The sequence below is a fragment of the Dryobates pubescens genome, chromosome 24, assembly GCF_014839835.1.
Source record: "Dryobates pubescens isolate bDryPub1 chromosome 24, bDryPub1.pri, whole genome shotgun sequence".
NCBI lineage: Eukaryota > Metazoa > Chordata > Aves > Piciformes > Picidae > Dryobates > Dryobates pubescens.
In genome coordinates this window covers 16,411,945-16,431,649 of record NC_071635.1, presented here as the reverse complement: position 1 = coordinate 16,431,649, position 19,705 = coordinate 16,411,945, and the positions used below count along the sequence as shown (strand labels likewise).

The window sequence follows — 19,705 nt, the reverse complement described above, 5'->3', positions numbered from 1 at the left end:
CACTTCTACTTCTGCTCCAGCTCCCCCACTCCTGTCCCTCCCTCACCCCCTCCAAAGTCCCTCCCCAGCTTGCTTGCAGCCCCCTGCAGCTCCTGCAAGGCCACCAGAAGGTCTCCTGGGAGCCTTCTCCTCTGCAGCCTGCACAACCCCAACTCTCTCAGGCTGTGCTCAGAGCAGCTCCAGCCCTCTGCTCCTCCTCCTGGCCCTGCTCTGGACACCTTCCAGCCCCTCCAGAGCCTTCCTGGCACAGAGGCTGCAGAGCTGGCCCCAGAGCTGCAGCTGTGGGCTCAGCAGAGTGGAGCAGAGGGGCAGAATACCCTCCCTGGCCCTGCTGGCCACACTTCTCCTGCTGCAGCCCAGGCTCTGCTTGGCTCTCTGGGCTGCAAGTGCTCCCTGATGGCTGCTGCTGAGCTTCTCCTCCCCCAGCACCCCTAAGACCTGCAGCCACCCCAGAGAGCTTGAAGGCAACTTCCAACAGCAGCTTCAGGCTGCTAGAATCCACAAGGCTGCAAGAGGAAGCAGGAGGCCTTCCCTCAGCCACCCACCCACCCAGGAGCTGGGGCTTCCTCCCTGTCTGCTCTAGGTGGGGAACAAACCTGTAGCCTGGAGGAGGGAGCTCAGGAGGTGGCTGATCAACAACCTGCGGTGGGCACACAAAAAGCAAACACCAAGAGGGGAGAGAGAGGAGAAGGAGAGGTTAGCTGGGGGCCTGAGCAGGACTGCCAGGGTGTGGTGGTGCAAAGGGAGGTGTGTGCTGCCCAGGGCAGGCCACAGCCAGGACTGACTTGGTCATCACTGCTCTCTTCACTGTCACTGAGGTGCAGGTCCTCCTGGAGCATCCTGCAAGACAAGCAGAGGGCAAACATCAGCCAGGGCAGAAACAGCTCCCCAGCAGCAGACCCTGTGAAGGGCGCTTGGTGTGAGCTGGCCAGACCCAACCAACCTCCCACCGCGGCCCACTGCCCCTGCCCAGGCTGCTGCAGCGCCCCCTGCCGGGAGCAGAGCCGCCCGGCACCCAAGCAGGAGCCCCTGGGTGCTTCCCGAGGCACCTCAGGATGCTTTGCAAGGCAGCTCCCTAGCACTGCCTGCACCCACAGGCAACCAGGAGTGAGGGCACAGCTACCCAGGACACCCCCACAGCCAAGCAGGGCCAACCCAGGACACCCCCACAGCCAAGCAGGGCCAACCCAGGACACCCCCACAGCCAAGCAGAGCCAACCCAGGACACCCCCACAGCCAAGCAGGGACAACCCAGGACACCCCACAGCCAAGCAGGGCCAACCCAGGACATCCCCACAGCCAAGCAGGGCTAACCCAGGACACCCCCACAGCCAAGCAGGGCCAACCCAGGACATCCCCACAGCCAAGCAGGGCTAACCCAGGACACCCCCACAGCCAAGCAGGGCCAACACAGGACATCCCCACAGCCAAGCAGGGCTAACCCAGGACACCCCCACAGCCAAGCAGGGCCAACCCAGGACACCCCCACAGCCAAGCAGACCCAGGACACCCCCACAGCCAAGCAGGGCTAACCCAGAACACCCCCACAGCCAACCAGATTGAACCCAGGGCATCCCCACAGCCAAGCAGGGCTAACCCAGGACATCCCCACAGCCAAGCAGGGCCAACCCAGGACATCCCCACAGCCAAGCAGGGCCAACCCAGGATACCCCCACAGCCAAGCAGGGCCAACCCAGGACATCCCCACAGCCAAGCAGGGCTAACCCAGGACACCCTCACAGCCAACCAGACTGAACCAAGGACACCACCACAGTCAAGCAGGGTAGGGAGGCAGTGCTGCAGGTTGGGGCTGAGCAGAGCAGAGCAGAGGGGCAGAATCCCCTCCCTGTGCTGCTGCTCTCCCTGCTCTGGCTGCAGCTCAGCACTCAGCTGGCTCTGGGCTGCCAGGGACCAGTGCTGGCTCCTGGGCACTTTGTCACCGCCTGACCCCCCCAAGGCCTTCTCCTGCAGGCTGCTCTCCCAGCCTGGATCCGTGCTTGGGGTTGCAGGACCTTGCACTTGGCAAGATGCTAAGTAGGCAGTGAGTGAGAGCGGAGAGCAGCAAGCAGAATCCCTCTGGCAGCTGAGAGCTGGGGGTTCTGCAGCTTCAGTTTGGCTCTCCCATGAGCAGTGCAATCAGGAAACAGAAAAGCTTCCCTCAGGGGAAAGTTCCCTGCACTGAACCTGCCTGAGACAAACCCAACTGCTCGACCCCTACATGCCTGGGGATCAGGCAGGGAGGTAGAGCTGAATGCGGCCCAGCGGAGCCGAATGCAGCTGAATGCGGGCCGGCGGAGCCAAATGCAGCTGAACGCAGCCCGGCGGAGCTGAATGCAGCTGAATGCGGCCTGGCCGAGACAACTGCGGCCCGGCAGAGCCAAATGCAGCTGAACGCGGCCTGGCAGAGCCGAATGCAGCTGAACGCGGCCCGGCAGAGCCAAATGCAGCCGAATGCGGCCTGGCAGAGACAACTGCGGCCCGGCAGAGCCAAATGCAGCTGAATGCGACCCGGCGGAGCTGAATGCAGCTGAACGCGGCCCGGCAGAGCTGAATGCAGCTGAATGCGGCCCGGCGGAGCTGAATGCAGCTGACCACGGCCCGGCAGAGCTGAATGCAGCTGAATGCGGCCCGGCAGAGCTGAATGCAGCTGACCACGGCCCAGCGGAGCTGAATGCAGCTGAATGCGGCCCGGCGGAGCTGAATGCAGCTGACCACGGCCCGGCAGAGCTGAATGCAGCTGAATGCGGCCCGGCAGAGCTGAATGCAGCTGACCACGGCCCGGCAGAGCTGAATGCAGCTGAATGCGGCCCGGCAGAGCTGAATGCAGCTGACCACGGCCCGGCGGAGCTGAATGCAGCTGAATGCGGCCCGGCGGAGCTGAATGCAGCTGACCACGGCCCGGTGGAGCTGAATGCAGCTGAATGCGGCCCGGCGGAGCCGAATGCAGCTGACCACGGCCCGGTGGAGCTGAATGCAGCTGAATGCGGCCTGGCAGAGCCAAATGCAGCTGACCACGGCCCGGTGGAGCTGAATGCAGCTGAATGCGGCCCGGCGGAGCCAAATGCAGCTGACCACGGCCCGGCGGAGCTGAATGCAGCTGACCACAGCCCGGCGGAGCTGAATGCAGCTGACTGCGGCCCGGCAGAGCCGAATGCAGCTGAACGCAGCCCGGCGGAGCTGAATGCAGCTGACCACGGCCCGGTGGAGCTGAATGCAGCTGAATGCGGCCCGGCGGAGCCAAATGCAGCTGACCACGGCCCGGCGGAGCTGAATGCAGCTGAATGCGGCCCAGCGGAGCCAAATGCAGCTGAATGCGACCCGGCGGAGCTGAATGCAGCTGACCACGGCCCGGCAGAGCTGAATGCAGCTGACTGCGGCCCGGCAGAGCCAAATGCAGCTGAATGCGGCCCGGCGGAGCTGAATGCAGCTGAATGCGGCCCGGCGGAGCTGAATGCAGCTGACCACGGCCCGGCAGAGCTGAATGCAGCTGAACGCGGCCTGGCAGAGCTGAATGCAGCTGAATGCGACCCGGCGGAGCCGAATGCAGCTGACCACGGCCCGGTGGAGCTGAATGCAGCTGAATGCGGCCCGGCGGAGCCGAATGCAGCTGACCACGGCCCGGCGGAGCTGAATGCAGCTGAATGCGGCCTGGCAGAGCCAAATGCAGCTGACCACGGCCCGGTGGAGCTGAATGCAGCTGAATGCGGCCCGGCGGAGCCAAATGCAGCTGACCACGGCCCGGCGGAGCTGAATGCAGCTGAATGCGGCCCGGCAGAGCTGAATGCAGCTGACCACGGCCCGGCGGAGCTGAATGCAGCTGACTGCGGCCCGGCAGAGCCGAATGCAGCTGAACGCAGCCCGGCGGAGCTGAATGCAGCTGACCACGGCCCGGTGGAGCTGAATGCAGCTGAATGCGGCCCGGCGGAGCCAAATGCAGCTGACCACGGCCCGGCGGAGCTGAATGCAGCTGAATGCGGCCCGGCAGAGCTGAATGCAGCTGACCACGGCCCGGCGGAGCTGAATGCAGCTGACTGCGGCCCAGCGGAGCCAAATGCAGCTGAATGCGACCCGGCGGAGCTGAATGCAGCTGACCACGGCCCGGCAGAGCTGAATGCAGCTGACTGCGGCCCGGCAGAGCCAAATGCAGCTGAATGCGGCCCGGCGGAGCTGAATGCAGCTGAATGCGGCCCGGCGGAGCTGAATGCAGCTGACCACGGCCCGGCAGAGCTGAATGCAGCTGAACGCGGCCTGGCAGAGCTGAATGCAGCTGAATGCGACCCGGCGGAGCCGAATGCAGCTGACCACGGCCCGGCAGAGCTGAATGCAGCTGACCACGTCCCGGCGGAGCCAAATGCAGCTGAACGCAGCCCAGCGGAGCTGAATGCAGCTGAACGCAGCCCGGCGGAGCTGAATGCAGCTGAATGCGACCCGGCAGAGCTGAATGCAGCTGAATGCGGCCCGGCAGAGCTGAATGCAGCTGAATGCGGCCTGGCGGAGCCAAATGCAGCTGAACGCAGCCCGGCGGAGCTGAATGCAGCTGAATGCGACCCGGCGGAGCTGAATGCAGCTGAACACAGCCCGGCAGAGCTGAATGCAGCTGACTGCAGCCCGGCAGAGCCAAATGCAGCTGAATGCGGCCCGGCGGAGCTGAATGCAGCTGAACGCAGCCCGGCAGAGCTGAATGCAGCTGAATGCGGCCTGGCCGAGACAACTGCGGCCTGGCAGAGCCAAATGCAGCTGAATGCGGCCTGGCCGAGACAACTGCGGCCCGGCAGAGCCAAATGCAGCTGAATGCGGCCCGGCAGAGCTGAATGCAGCTGAATGCGGCCCAGCGGAGCTGAATGCAGCTGACCACGGCCCGGCAGAGCTGAATGCAGCTGACCACGGCACGGCAGAGCTGAATGCAGCTGAATGCGGCCCGGCAGAGCTGAATGCAGCTGAATGCGGCCCGGCAGAGCTGAATGCAGCTGAATGCGGCCCAGCGCAGCTGAATGCAGCTGACCACGGCACGGCAGAGCCCAATGCAGCTGAACGCAGCCCAGCGGAGCTGAATGCAGCTGAATGCGACCCGGCGGAGCCGAATGCAGCTGACCACGGCCCGGCAGAGCTGAATGCAGCTGAATGCGACCCGGCGCAGCTGAATGCAGCTGACCACGGCCCGGCAGAGCTGAATGCAGCTGAATGCGGCCCGGCGCAGCTGAATGCAGCTGACCACGGCCCGGCGGAGCTGAATGCAGCTGAATGCGGCCTGGCAGAGCCAAATGCAGCTGACCACGGCCCGGCAGAGCTGAATGCAGCTGAATGCGACCCGGCGGAGCCAAATGCAGCTGAACGCAGCCCAGCGGAGCTGAATGCAGCTGACCACGGCCCGGCAGAGCTGAATGCAGCTGACCACGGCCCGGCAGAGCTGAATGCAGCTGACCACAGCCCGGCAGAGCTGAATGCAGCTGAATGCGGCCCGGCGGAGCTGAATGCAGCTGACCACGGCCCGGCAGAGCTGAATGCAGCTGAATGCGGCCCGGCAGAGCTGAATGCAGCTGACTGCGGCCCGGCAGAGCTGAATGCAGCTGAATGCGGCCCGGCGGAGCTGAATGCAGCTTGGCAGAGCTGAACGCAGCTGAATGTGGCCTGGAGGTGCTGAATGCAGCTGAATGCGGCCCGGCGGAGCCGACTGCGGCCCGGCAGAGCTGAATGCAGCTGACTGCGGCCCGGCAGAGCTGAATGCAGCTGAATGCGGCCCGGCGGAGCTGAATGCAGCTTGGCAGAGCTGAACGCAGCTGAATGTGGCCTGGAGGTGCTGAATGCAGCTGAATGCGGCCCGGCGGAGCCGACTGCGGCCCGGCAGAGCTGAATGCAGCTGAATGCAGCTGAATGCAGCTCGGCAGAGCAGAACGCAGCCAAATGTGGCCTGGAGGTGCTGAATGCAGCTCGGCAGAGCCAACCGCATGCGGCCCGGCAGAGGCGGGAGGGGAGCGCAGGTACTTACGACGTCGGTGGCTGAGGAGCAGGCAAGGGCCTGGCGGCTGCCTCATACTGCTCTGCAGATCAGAATGTCACAGGTGAGTGGATTTGCCTCACTGCCACGGCACTGCAGCCCACAGCCTCTGGGCACCAGCTCAGCAAGCCTCTTCCCTTTGCCTGCAGGATGCCATTGCTCACCCCTGAGCGCTCCTCCCTCCAAACCAGCGGCTCCTCACCAGCTGCTGCCTGCTCTCTGCTCAGCTGCTGCCTTCCCTGCTCCAGACTGGATGCAGGCAGCCTCCTGAGCCTGTCCTAACCTCAGCAGAGTCCAAATGGAGCTTCCTCACCAGCTGCTGCCTGCTCTCTGCTCAGCTGCTGCCTTCCCTGCTCCAGACTGGATGCAGGCAGCCTCCTGAGCCTGTCCTAACCTCAGCAGAGTCCAAATGGAGCTTCCTCACCAGCTGCTGCCTGCTCTCTGCTCAGCTGCTGCCTTCCCTGCTCCAGACTGGATGCAGGCAGCCTCCTGAGCCTGTCCTAACCTCAGCAGAGCCCAAATGGAGCTTCCTCACCAGCTGCTGCCTTCCCTGCTCCAAACTGGATGCAGGCAGCCTCCTGAGCCTGTCCTAACCTCAGCAGAGCCCAAATGGAGCTTCCTCACCAGCTGCTGCCTTCCCTGCTCCAAACTGGATGCAAGCAGCCTCCTGAGCCTGTCCTAACCTCAGCAGAGCCCAAAGGGAGCTTCCTCACCAGCTGCTGCCTGCTCTCTGCTGAGCTGCTGCCTTCCCTGCTCCAAACTGGATGCAAGCAGCCTCCTGAGCCTGTCCTAACCTCAGCAGAGTCCAAATGGAGGATCCTCATCAGCTGCTGCTTTCCCTGCTCCAGACTGGATGCAGGCAGCCTCCTGAGCCTGTCCTAACCTCAGCAGAGCCCAAATGGAGCTTCCTCACCAGATGCTGCCTTCCATGATCCAGACTGGGTGCAGGCAACCTCCTGAGCCTGTCCCAACCTCAGCAGAGCTCCAAGCAGCAGAGGAATCTGTGCTCCTCACCCATTACAACAGGTTTGGGTTCTGAGTGTTTCCCCCCCCAGAACTCTCCCCCAGTACCCCCCACAGCAGTGTTTGCTTTTCTACTCACTCTGACTGTGGGCTGCAGCTGCAGAGTGCTGTGGTTCCTGGGAGGAAAAGAACAAAGTGCAGGCTGAGACAAAAGGGCAGCAGCTCTCTCTCTCCAGAGCACCAGCTCAAGGATTCCAGAGCACCATACAACCCTCAAGGCTGGAGAAGACCTCTCAGATCCAGTCCAACCTTCTACCCAACACCACCATGACCACCAGACCCTGCCCTGGTGTGCCACATCTACTCCTTTCTGGAACACCTCCAGGGATGGGGACTCCACCACCTCCCTGGGCAGCTCATCCCAGTGGCCAATTCCTTTTGCTGGGAAGAACTTTCTCCTCCCCTCCAGCCTCAACCTCCCCTGGCACAGCTTGAGACTGTGTCCTCTTGTTCTGCTGCTGGGGGCCTGGCAGAAGAGCCCAACCCCCACCTGGCTCCAACCTCCCTGCAGGGAGTTGCAGAGAGCAAGAAGGTCTCCCCTGAGCCTCCTCTTCTGCAGGCTAAGCAACCCCAGCTCCCTCAGCCTCTCCTCACAGGGCTGTGCCCCAGACCCCTCCCCAGCTTTGTTGCCCTTCTCTGGACACCTTCCAGCAGCTCAACCTCTTTCCTAACCTCAGGAGCCCAGAACTGGACACAGGACTCCAGGTGTGGCCTCAGCAGTGCTGAGCACAGAACAGCAAACCCCAGCTGAAAGCAGAAGGGCAGAGGTGGGGGAGGCCTCTTCTCACTGGTGCAAAGGCCCTGGGAGACAAAGAGGTTGCTTTACCTTTGCTGGGAATGGGAACTTGGAAGGCTCTGCTGTGCTGGGGGTGTGAATGGCTGTCAGGGGAGGTGGCCAGGAGTGGGTCATTTCCTGCAGAGACATGGAGAGAAGCACTCAGAGCACTGCTGCTCAGACACACAGCTCATCAGAGTCCCAGCTTGGTGGAGGCTGGATGAGACCTCCAGAGATCACCCAGTCCAACCCCCCCTGCTCCAGCAGGGCACCCACAGCAGCTCCTGCTCCCTGGGCAGCCTCTTCCACTGCCTGGATCAGAATCTTTGCTGGGAAGAAACTGCTCCTAATGCCTGGGCCAGGCTTTGAGAACCCTTTCAGGGAAGAAGTTTCTTCTGCTGTCCAACCTAAACCTCCCCTGGCACAACCTGAGGCCATTTCCTTCTTGTCCTGCCATGTGCTGCTAGGGAGCAGAGCCCACCCCCCCTCTGGCTGCAGCCTCCTCTCAGGGAGCTGCAGAGAGCAAGGAGCACTGCACCAGACCTGCACAGAACCCAAGGAGGTGAGGGGCTTGCAAAGGACCTCCAGGAGATCATCTGGTCCAAGCCCACACTGCTGGACTGCTCTTCCAGCTCCAGCTGAGGCTCTTCAGCCCCTCCAGGGAGCAGCCCAAAGCACACTTCCAGTGCTTGCCACCCACAGAGCAGAACAGCAGCAGGGAGGATTACTTTGCCTCCCTACAGCCTCCTTCCCTGCATGCAAAAGGAGAGCAGAGAGAGGAACCTCTGCTTTCAGAGCACCCACCTTCAGAATGTCTTCAATGGAGTGGACATCAGCAGGGAAGGTTTGCTGCAACGACAGAGGGGAGAGGAAAACAGAGAGGGGAAGCAGCATGAGTTGGTTTGGTTGGGTTTGGAGCAAGGCAGAGGGGATGGAGGGATGCAGCCTCCCCACGGCGCCTCCCTGCCAGCTCCAGGGACTTCAGGGAAGGCCAGGAGGGGACAAAATGCTGGGAAAGGACTGAACCCCCCAGGGAGGTCAGAATGCACTTCCACAAAGTCTGCTGGCTTCACAGAATCACAGCAGGGGAGGGGCTGGAAGGGACCTCCAGAGCTCAGCCACTTCCAACCCCCCCTGCCAGAGCAATCACCCAGGGCAGGGCACCCAGAGCACAGCCAGGAGGGGCTGGAAAGCTCCAGAGCAGACTCCACAACCTCTCTGGGCAGCCTGCTCCAGGCTCCAGCAGCCTCACAGGGACTCTGTCCCCCTGGCTGAGCACAGCACAAAGGGGATAGGAGAGGACACAGTGGGGGAAAGCCAAGGGAGCACAACCACAGGAGGAGAGGAGGGAGAGAAGTGCAGCAAGGCTGCTCTGGGGCCTCCACCAAGCTGCTGCTGCTCTGTTTGCCTCTCTGCTTTCACTGCAGCAGGCAGCAAGACTCTGCAGGACCAAGGCTCCCCTGGGGTTCACCATCACAGAACCACAGAACAGGAGGGGCTGGCAGGGACCTCAAAAGATCATCCAGGTCCAGAGCAGCATCACCCAGGGCAGGGCACCCACAGCACAGCCAGGAGGGGTTGGAAAGGCTCCAGAGCAGCCTCCACAACCTCTCTGGGCAGCCTGCTCCAGGCTCCAGCAGCCTCACAGGGACAAAGCTTTCCCTCCTCTTCCCCTGGCACCTCCTCTGCTCCAGCTTGCCCCCAGTGCCCCTGGTGCTGTCCTTGGCCAGCCCTGAGCAGAGCCTGGCTCCAGCCCTGCACATCTTCATCCCCAGCAAGGTCACCCTCAGGCTCCTCTGCTCCAAGCCCCCAGCCCCAGCTGCCTCAGCCTGGCCTCACAGGGAGATGTTCCACTGCCTGCAGCAGCTCTGTGCCTCTGGGCTGGGCTCTCTGCAGCAGCTCCCTGAGCTCCTGCTGGAACCTGTGGCTTTGTCACCACCTTCATTAGGGAAAACTTCTCTCTTCTCTCCAGTCTCAATCTCCCTCTTTGAGCTCAAACCATCAGCCCTTGTCCTGTCACCACAGGCCCTGCTCAAAACTCTGTCCCCAACTTCCTTAGAGTCCTCTTGATGCACTGGAAGGCCTCAAAGAGGTCTCCCCAGAGTGGTTTTGAGAGTGCAACCTAGGTCCTGCCTGCTGGGGATACTTCTATGGACTCTCAACTGATCCAAGCTCAAGCAAGAGCAACTCCTTCCCCAGGCTGGATGGGGCTCAAGGTGACAGGAGCAGAGAGCTGGCAGGATGGGAAGGGGCCCCAAGGCTCAGCCAGCCCCAGCCCCCTGCCCTGGGCAGGGACACCTCACACCACAGCAGGTTGCTCACAGCCACCTCCAGCCTGGCTGCAAACACCTCCAGCCAGGAGGCTGCCACCACCTCCCTGGGCAGCCTGGGCCAGGCTCTCACCACCCTCCTGGCCAACAACTTCTTCCTCACAGCCAAGCTCCAGCTCCCCACTTCTACTTCTGCTCCAGCCCCCCCACTCCTAGCCCTCCCTCACCCCCTCCAAAGTCCCTCCCCAGCTCTCTTGCAGCCCCCTGCAGCTCCTGGGAGGCCACCAGAAGGTCTCCTGGGAGCCTTCTCCTCTGCAGCCTGCACAACCCCAACTCTCTCAGGCTGTGCTCAGAGCAGCTCCAGCCCTCTGCTCCTCCTCCTGGCCCTGCTCTGGACACCTTCCAGCCCCTCCAGAGCCTTCCTGGCACAGAGGCTGCAGAGCTGGCCCCAGAGCTGCAGCTGTGGGCTCAGCAGAGTGGAGCAGAGGGGCAGAATCCCCTCCCTGGCCCTGCTGGCCACACTTCTGCTGCTGCAGCCCAGGCTCTGCTTGGCTCTCTGGGCTGCAAGTGCTCCCTGCTGGCTCCTGGGGAGCTTCTCCTCCCCCAGCACCCCCAAGGCCTTTCCTCCAGGGCTGTTCTCCAGCCAGTCCCTGCCCAGCCTGGATCAGTGCAGGGATTGCCCTGCCCCAGCTGCAGGACCTTGTCCTTGGCCTTGTTGAACTTCAACTAGAGCAGGCTGCCCAGTGCCACCTTGAGTGTCTCCAGGGATGAGGCCTCCACCACCTGGGCAACCTGCAGTCAGCTTGAGCAGCAGCCAGTGCTGCAAAGGCCAGGTCCTAAGCCTCTCACCCCAGGGCTGCCCACAGGGAGCTGGAGCCCAGCCCTGCCAAGGCTGCCAGACTCTGCTCCAGCCACCCCCACCCCCTGTGACAACCTCATCTCCCTCCCAGGGCACACACACTCACAGCACCAAAGCCTCTGTGGTTGATTTTATCTCTCCATTGTCTCCCCATCCTCCCTTTCCAGGCTACTTGATGGGTGGAGGTTATCTTGTCCTGTGCACATTCCCCAGGGTGGCCTCTGTGGTTGATTTTATCTCTGCTGAGTCCCAGCAGGAGACAAGCTGTGAGTCTCTGACAGAGCAGAAGCAGGAGCTGTCTGAACCAGGCCAAGTTCCCTTGCTGGGGCAGGGGGATGCTCAGCACCTGCTGCTCAGCTGCTCTGCAGCCACCCCAGGACCACTGGAGGGAGGAGGGACAGGAACTGAGCTGCCAGGCAGGCCTGGGCATGGGGATTCCTGAGCTGAGTGGAGATGCTTCCTTCCTCAGGCTCCTGTGTGCTCTCCTGGAGCAAGACCCAGCCAAGGGGCTGGAGTCAACACTGGCAGCCCAGAGAGCCCAGCAGGGCCTGGGCTGCAGCAGGAGAAGTGTGGCCAGCAGGGCAGGGAGGGGATTCTGCCCCTCTGCTCCACTCTGCTGAGCCCACAGCTGCAGCTCTGGGGCCAGCTCTGCAGCCTCTGTGCCAGGAAGGCTCTGGAGGGGCTGGAAGGTGTCCAGAGCAGGGCCAGGAGGAGGAGCAGAGGGCTGGAGCTGCTCTGAGCACAGCCTGAGAGAGTTGGGGTTGTGCAGGCTGCAGAGGAGAAGGCTCCCAGGAGACCTTCTGGTGGCCTTGCAGGAGCTGCAGGGGGCTGCAAGAGAGCTGGGGAGGGACTTTGGAGGGGGTGAGGGAGGGATAGGGGTCTGGGACACCTCTGAGGGGGGCAGGAATCAGGCCTGGGACAGAAAGCCAGCAATGGGCACTGGCAGCCCAGAAGGCCAAGGGCAGCTCAGCTGAGCCTTCTGGGCTGCCAGTGCCCATTGCCAGAGGTGGAGGGAGAGGATTCTGCCCCTCTGCTCTGGGGGGTGAGGGAGGGACAGGAGTGGGGGGGCTGGAGCAGAAGTAGAAGTGGGGAGCTGGAGCTTGGCTGTGAGGAAGAAGTTGTTGGCCAGGAGGGTGGTGAGAGCCTGGCCCAGGCTGCCCAGGGAGGTGGTGGAAGCCTCCTGGCTGGAGGTGTTTGCAGCCAGGCTGGAGGTGGCTGTGAGCAACCTGCTGTGGTGTGAGGTGTCCCTGCCCAGGGCAGGGGGCTGGGGCTGGCTGAGCCTTGGGGTCCCTGCCAGCCCTGCCAGCTCTGTGCTTCTATCAACAGCTGCTTGTCTCAGGCTCATTTGCATCTTTAAGATGAGCTTTAGACCCTGTTGGTTCCACTTCAAGCTGGTGGGTAAAGAACACTTTGTGGTTATGGATGCTGAGATTCTTCTCCACTTGGTGCTTTCAAAGTGGTCACCAGCAGAGAGATTGGCCATGGGGATGAGCTGCAGGGAGGTGGTGGAGTCCCCATCCCTGGGGGTGTTTAGGAAGAGCCTGGCTGAGGCCCTTGGTGCCATGGTTGAGTTGCTCAGATGGTGCTGGGGGAGAGGTTGGACTGGATGATCTCCAAGGTCTTTTCCAGCCTGGTTGGTTCTGTTATCATTCTATTATACCAAGGCTGGCAAAGACCCCCAGGACCACCAGGTCCAACCTTCTAGACTGCTCTAACATCAGGAATCACTGCTGCAATCCAGGACTGTGCCAGCTACCCTCTGAAGCCACCCACCTCACCCCTCAGAGGGCAGCAGCACCTCTCTCCCCCTGCTGCTCCTGCTCCCTGCAGGCAGGCAGGCTGACCAGCCCTTCAGTGGGGCCAAACCTTGCTGCAGGAGCAGCAGCCCTGCAGCCACAGCAGCCAGGAGCAGCACCAGCAGCCTCTGCCCTGCCACACATCCCTGTGCTGCAGCACACAATGCTCATGGAGCAGCCTCAGCCTGCACAAGGCCTCCCACTGGCCCCCAGCTCTTCACTGCCCTCACTCAAACCATGCAAGGAAGCAAAGGCCAAGAGGTGCTCAAAAACAACAGAGCCATGGAAGTGTTGGGGCTGGGAAAGGCCTCCAGGCTCACCCAGCCCAAGCTTCAACCCAGCCCCACCATGGCCACCAAACCCTGGCCCCAAGTGCCATGGCCACAGCTTGCTGGAGCTCCTCCAGCCATGGGGACTCCACCACCTCCCTGGGCAGCCTCTGCCAGTCCCTGACCACTCTGGCAGCACAGAAATTCTTCCTCCTCCCCAACCTAAGCCTCCCCTGGCACAGTTTCAGGCCATTGCCTCTGCTTCTATCACCTGAGACTGGGGAGCAGAGCCCAACCCCCCCTGGCTGCAGCCTCCTCTCAGGGAGCTGCAGAGAGCAAGGAGGTCTCCCTCAGCCTCCTCTGCTCCACACTCCCCACCCCCAGCTCCCTCAGCTGCTCCTCCCCAGCCCTCTTCTCCAGACCCTTCCCCTGCACATGCTCCAGGACCAGGGCAGGATTCAGGGGATGCCCAGTGCAGGGAGACCAAACTGTGTGACCCCTGAGAGCACAGCCCTTGAACAAGGCAGCAGAGGAATGCTGCCACAAGCAGTCAAGAGGCTTCAAAGAGGCAAATCCACTCTCTCAGGAAACAGCTGCAGTGGCACCAGGAGAGTGACCTCCAGCCTGGCCCTTGGCTCTGAGGCGCTGCTTGGCCTCAGAGGAGCACAACTGCAGGCAATGGTTTCAGACCTGCCTTGTGTCTCAGCTCCTCTGTCACAGAATCACAGAATCAATAGGGTTGGAAAAGACCTCAGAGCTCATCCAGTCCAAGCTGGCACCCAACCCCTCCTGACAACTCAACCATGGCTCCATGTGCCACATCCAAGCCCCTCTTGAACACCTCCAGGGATGGGGACTCCACCACCTCCCTGGGCAGCTCATCCCAGTGGATAACAACTCTCTCTGTGAAGAACTTTCTCTTCCCCTCCAGCCTCAACCTCCCCTGGCACAGCTTGAGACTGTGTCCTCTTGTTCTGCTGCTGGGGGCCTGGCAGAAGAGACCAACCCCCAGCTGGCTCCAACCTCCCTGCAGGGAGTTGGAGAGAGCAAGAAGGTCTCCCCTGAGCCTCCTCTTCTGCAGGCTGAATACCCCCAGCTCCCTCAGCCTCTCCTCTGCTGTCCTTCAGGAACCAGGAAAGTTACCTCCAGGTCCACAGAAGAGAATCCTACAATGGGTTGGGTTGGAAGGCACCTTCAAGATCATCCAGTTCCAAACCCCTGCCATGGGCAGGGACACCTCCCACCAGCCCCAGGCTGCTCAAGGCCTCCTCCAGCCTGGCCTTGAACGCCTCCAGGGAGGGGGCAGCCACAGCCTCCCTGGGCAAGCTGCTCCACGAAGCATCCTGCAAGCAAAAGCCTCACAGGGAGCCAGCCCCTCACCCTTCTAGCCCAGCCTTCAGTGACCCTGCCAGCCACAAAAGCTGGACCCCAGCAAGGCTCCCCTGGACCTCACAGGGTTCAGCTGGCAGCCTGGATTCCAGCTCCCCCTCCCCCTTGGGCTGCCAGCTGCCAGCAGGCAGCTGCCAGCTCTGCGGGGTGCACTTACCTCCCTGAACATCTCCTGCTGCCCTCCTACATGGCAGGGCAGCTTTGCTGCTTTCAGACATTCCCTTGTCAGCCCTAAGCAGTGTCAAGAGGTGGTGGCGGTGCCTCTTGTGCTGGCAGCAGCAGCCCTGGCAGGGAAGCACTTGGAAGGTGTGCCCTGGCAGGCGCTGCCAGGCACAGCTCCCCTGGCTCGGCTCCCACAGCAGCTCTCCGGCACCTGGTTGCTTAGCAATGGGGGTGGCCTTCCCCCCACCTCCCTCCATGCTCCCAGCTGGCAACCCCTGGCCCCTTGGCACTTGCCACAGGTGGAAGAGGGTGCAGAGGGTTGAAAACCTCCGCCAAGAGGCTGCTGGAGGAGCTTCTGCGTGGCCCTGCTGGAGCTGCTGCGGCCTGCGGCTGCTGGGTTCCGGCCCGGCCCGGCACAGGGCTGCAGCTCCTGCCCAGGGATGGGCTGGCCCCAGGGGGAAGAGGCTGCAGCCTCAGCTGGGACCCCCCTGGGAAACCAACCACAAGCAGGAGCTGCCTCTCTGCACAGCATCACAGCTGCCCTGCTGCAGCTTGGCTTAGGGGGAAAGAGAAACCCCAGACGAAGCACAGCCCTGGCAGGCGACCGGGCGCTGCCGCCGGGGCTGCCTCCTGCCCCCCCTCCTGCCCTCCTCAAGGGCTGCAGGCACCGCAGCTGGGGGGAGAGCAGGGCAGGCTGCAGCTGCCCAGGGACCCCCAAACCAGGGAATGGCTTGGCAGGGACCTGAAACATCATCCACTCCACCCCCCCTGCCAGGGGCAGGGAAGCCACCCATCAGCCCCAGCTTGCTCATCCAGCCTGGTCCTGAGCACCTCCATGCAGGAGGCAGCCACAGCCTCCCTGGGCAGCCTGTGCCAGAGCCTCCCCAGCCTCAGTGCCAACAATTCCTTCCCCATCTCCAGGCTCAGTCTCTCCTCTCCCCGCTCCAAGCCATTGTTCCTCAGCCTGGCACTCCTAGTCCTTGTCCAAAGTTCCTCCCCAGCTCTCCTGGAGCCCTTCAGGTACTGGGAGGCTGCTCTGAGGTCTGCCTGCAGCCTTCCCTGGATGTTGAGCTGCTGGAAGGTGTCCACAGAAGGGCAACAAAGCTGGGGAGGGGTCTGGGGCACAGGGCTGGGGAGGGGTCTGGGGCACAAGGCTGGGGAGGGGTCTGGGGCACAGCCTGTGAGGAGAGGCTGAGGGAGCTGGGGTTGCTTAGCCTGCAGAAGAGGAGGCTCAGGGGAGACCTTCTTGCTCTCTGCAACTCCCTGCAGGGAGGTTGGAGCCAGCTGGGGGTTGGTCTCTTCTGCCAGGCCCCCAGCAGCAGAACAAGAGGACACAGTCTCAAGCTGTGCCAGGGGAGGTTTAGGCTGGAGATGAGGAGAAAGTTCTTCCCAGCAAGAGGAATTGGCCACTGGGATGAGCTGCCCAGGGAGGTGGTGGAGTCCCCATCCCTGGAGGTGTTTAGGAAGAGCCTGGATGAGGCCCTTGGTGCCATGGTGGAGTTGCTCAGACGGTGCTGGGTGAGAGGTTGGACTGGATGAGCTCTGAGGTCTTTTCCAACCTGGTTACTTCTATTCTCTTCAGCAGGCTGAACAGCCCCAGCTCTCCCAGCCTGTCCCCACAGGGGAGCTGCTGGATGAGCTTTAAAATCCCTTCCAGGCCAACCCATTCAGGGATCTTCCACCCTGTCCCCCTGGCTGAGCACAGCACAAAGGGGATAGGAGAGGACACAGTGGGGGAAAGCCAAGGGAGCACAACCACAGGAGGAGAGGAGGGAGAGAAGTGCAGCAAGGCTGCTCTGGGGCCTCCACCAAGCTGCTGCTGCTCTGTTTGCCTCTCTGCTTTCACTGCAGCAGGCAGCAAGACTCTGCAGGACCAAGGCTCCCCTGGGGTTCACCATCACAGAACCACAGAACAGGAGGGGCTGGCAGGGACCTCAAAAGATCATCCAGGTCCAGAGCAGCATCACCCAGGGCAGGGCACCCAGAGCACAGCCAGGAGGGGTTGGAAAGGCTCCAGAGCAGCCTCCACAACCTCTCTGGGCAGCCTGCTCCAGGCTCCAGCAGCCTCACAGGGACAAAGCTTTCCCTCCTCTTCCCCTGGCACCTCCTCTGCTCCAGCTTGCCCCCAGTGACCCTGGTGCTGTCCTTGGCCAGCCCTGAGCAGAGCCTGGCTCCAGCCCTGCACATCTTCATCCCCTGAAGGAGGTCACCCTCAGGCTCCTCTGCTCCAAGCCCCCAGCCCCAGCTGCCTCAGCCTGGCCTCACAGGGAGATGTTCCACTGCCTGCAGCAGCTCTGTGCCTCTGGGCTGGGCTCTCTGCAGCAGCTCCCTGAGCTCCTGCTGGAGCTGAGGGGCCCAGAGCTGGAGCCAAGATTGCAGCTGTGGCCTCAGCAGGGCAGAGCAGAGGGGCAGGAAAAACTCTCTCAACCTCCTAACCACAGCCCTTCAAATCCACCCCAGGATGCCCCTGGCCAGCTGGGTTTGAAACCATGCTCCAACCAACAGAGGCTGTGCCGCACAGCCCTGATGGACTCAGGGAGCTCAGGCTGTGCCACACAGCCCTGATGGACTCAGAGAGCTCAGCCTGTGCCGCACAGCCCTGATGGACTCAGCACAGCTCAGCCTGTGCCGCACAGCTCTGATGGACTCAGCACAGCTCAGCCTGTGCCGCACAGCTCTGATGGACTCAGCACAGCTCAGCCTGTGCCGCACAGCCCTGATGGACTCAGCACAGCTCAGCCTGTGCCGCACAGCCCTGATGGACTCAGCACAGCTCAGCCTGTGCCGCACAGCCCTGATGGACTCAGCACAGCTCAGCCTGTGCCGCACAGCCCTGATGGACTCAGCACAGCTCAGCCTGTGCCGCACAGCCCTGATGGACTCAGCACAGCTCAGCCTGTGCCGCACAGCCCTGATGGACTCAGCACAGCTCAGCCTGTGCCGCACAGCCCTGATGGACTCAGCACAGCTCAGCCTGTGCCGCACAGCCCTGATGGACTCAGAGAGCTCAGCCTGTGCCGCACAGCCCTGATGGACTCAGCACAGCTCAGCCTGTGCCGCACAGCCCTGATGGACTCAGCACAGCTCAGCCTGTGCCGCACAGCCCTGATGGACTCAGCACAGCTCAGCCTGTGCCGCACAGCCCTGATGGACTCAGGACAGCTCAGCCTGTGCCGCACAGCCCTGATGGACTCAGCACAGCTCAGCCTGTGCCGCACAGCCCTGATGGACTCAGCACAGCTCAGCCTGTGCCGCACAGCCCTGATGGACTCAGCACAGCTCAGCCTGTGCCGCACAGCCCTGATGGACTCAGAGAGCTCAGCCTGTGCCGCACAGCCCTGATGGACTCAGAGAGCTCAGCCTGTGCCGCACAGCCCTGATGGACTCAGAGAGCTCAGCCTGTGCCGCACAGCCCTGATGGACTCAGCACAGCTCAGCCTGTGCCGCACAGCCCTGATGGACTCAGAGAGCTCAGCCTGTGCCGCACAGCCCTGATGGACTCAGAGAGCTCAGCCTGTGCCGCACAGCCCTGATGGACTCAGCACAGCTCAGCCTGTGCCGCACAGCCCTGATAGACTCAGAGAGCTCAGCCTGTGCCGCACAGCCCTGATGGACTCAGCACAGCTCAGCCTGTGCCGCACAGCCCTGATGGACTCAGAGAGCTCAGCCTGTGCCGCACAGCCCTGATGGACTCAGCACAGCTCAGCCTGTGCCGCACAGCCCTGATGGACTCAGCACAGCTCAGCCTGTGCCGCACAGCCCTGATGGACTCAGCACAGCTCAGCCTGTGCCGCACAGCCCTGATGGACTCAGCACAGCTCAGCCTGTGCCGCACAGCCCTGATGGACTCAGAGAGCTCAGCCTGTGCCGCACAGCCCTGATGGACTCAGCACAGCTCAGCCTGTGCCGCACAGCCCTGATGGACTCAGCACAGCTCAGCCTGTGCCGCACAGCCCTGATGGACTCAGCACAGCTCAGCCTGTGCCACACAGCCCTGATGGACTCAGAGAGCTCAGCCTGTGCCGCACAGCCCTGATGGACTCAGCACAGCTCAGCCTGTGCCGTACAGCCCTGATGGACTCAGCACAGCTCAGCCTGTGCCGCACAGCCCTGATGGACTCAGCACAGCTCAGCCTGTGCCGCACAGCCCTGATGGACTCAGAGAGCTTAGCCTGTGCCGCACAGCCCTGATGGACTCAGCACAGCTCAGCCTGTGCCGCACAGCCCTGATGGACTCAGAGAGCTCAGCCTGTGCCGCACAGCCCTGATGGACTCAGAGAGCTCAGCCTGTGCCGCACAGCCCTGATGGACTCAGCACAGCTCAGCCTGTGCCGCACAGCCCTGATGGACTCAGCACAGCTCAGCCTGTGCCGCACAGCCCTGATGGACTCAGCACAGCTCAGCCTGTGCCGCACAGCCCTGATGGACTCAGCACAGCTCAGCCTGTGCCGCACAGCCCTGATGGACTCAGCACAGCTCAGCCTGTGCGGCACAGCCCTGATGGACTCAGAGAGCTCAGCCTGTGCCGCACAGCCCTGATGGACTCAGAGAGCTCAGCCTGTGCCGCACAGCCCTGATGGACTCAGCACAGCTCAGCCTGTGCCGCACAGCCCTGATGGACTCAGAGAGCTCAGCCTGTGCCGCACAGCCCTGATGGACTCAGCACAGCTCAGCCTGTGCCGCACAGCCCTGATGGACTCAGCACAGCTCAGCCTGTGCCGCACAGCCCTGATGGACTCAGCACAGCTCAGCCTGTGCCGCACAGCCCTGATGGACTCAGCACAGCTCAGCCTGTGCCGCACAGCCCTGATGGACTCAGCACAGCTCAGCCTGTGCCGCACAGCCCTGATGGACTCAGCACAGCTCAGCCTGTGCCGCACAGCCCTGATGGACTCAGCACAGCTCAGCCTGTGCCGCACAGCCCTGATGGACTCAGCACAGCTCAGCCTGTGCCGCACAGCCCTGATGGACTCAGCACAGCTCAGCCTGTGCCGCACAGCCCTGATGGACTCAGCACAGCTCAGCCTGTGCCGCACAGCCCTGATGGACTCAGGGAGCTCAGCCTGTGCCGCACAGCCCTGATGGACTCAGCACAGCTCAGCCTGTGCCGCACAGCCCTGATGGACACAGCACAGCTCAGCCTGTGCCGCACAGCCCTGATGGACTC

At 62.6% G+C, this 19,705-nt stretch overlaps 1 protein-coding gene across 1 annotated transcript in view; it reads right to left on the bottom strand.

Annotated features, from left to right (window-relative positions):
- The window catches only part of AFF1 (ALF transcription elongation factor 1), a 98,101-nt gene that overhangs the window by 29,815 nt on the left and 48,581 nt on the right, over positions 1-19,705 (bottom strand). Inside the window, exons 5-10 of the mRNA XM_054172521.1 lie at positions 8,598-8,642; positions 7,845-7,931; positions 7,098-7,134; positions 5,987-6,038; positions 786-840; positions 597-640 (exon numbers count right to left, since the gene is read on the bottom strand). Of these exons, the coding sequence (XP_054028496.1) occupies positions 597-640; positions 786-840; positions 5,987-6,038; positions 7,098-7,134; positions 7,845-7,931; positions 8,598-8,642 (320 nt within the window). The remainder of the gene's footprint in view (positions 1-596; positions 641-785; positions 841-5,986; positions 6,039-7,097; positions 7,135-7,844; positions 7,932-8,597; positions 8,643-19,705) is intronic.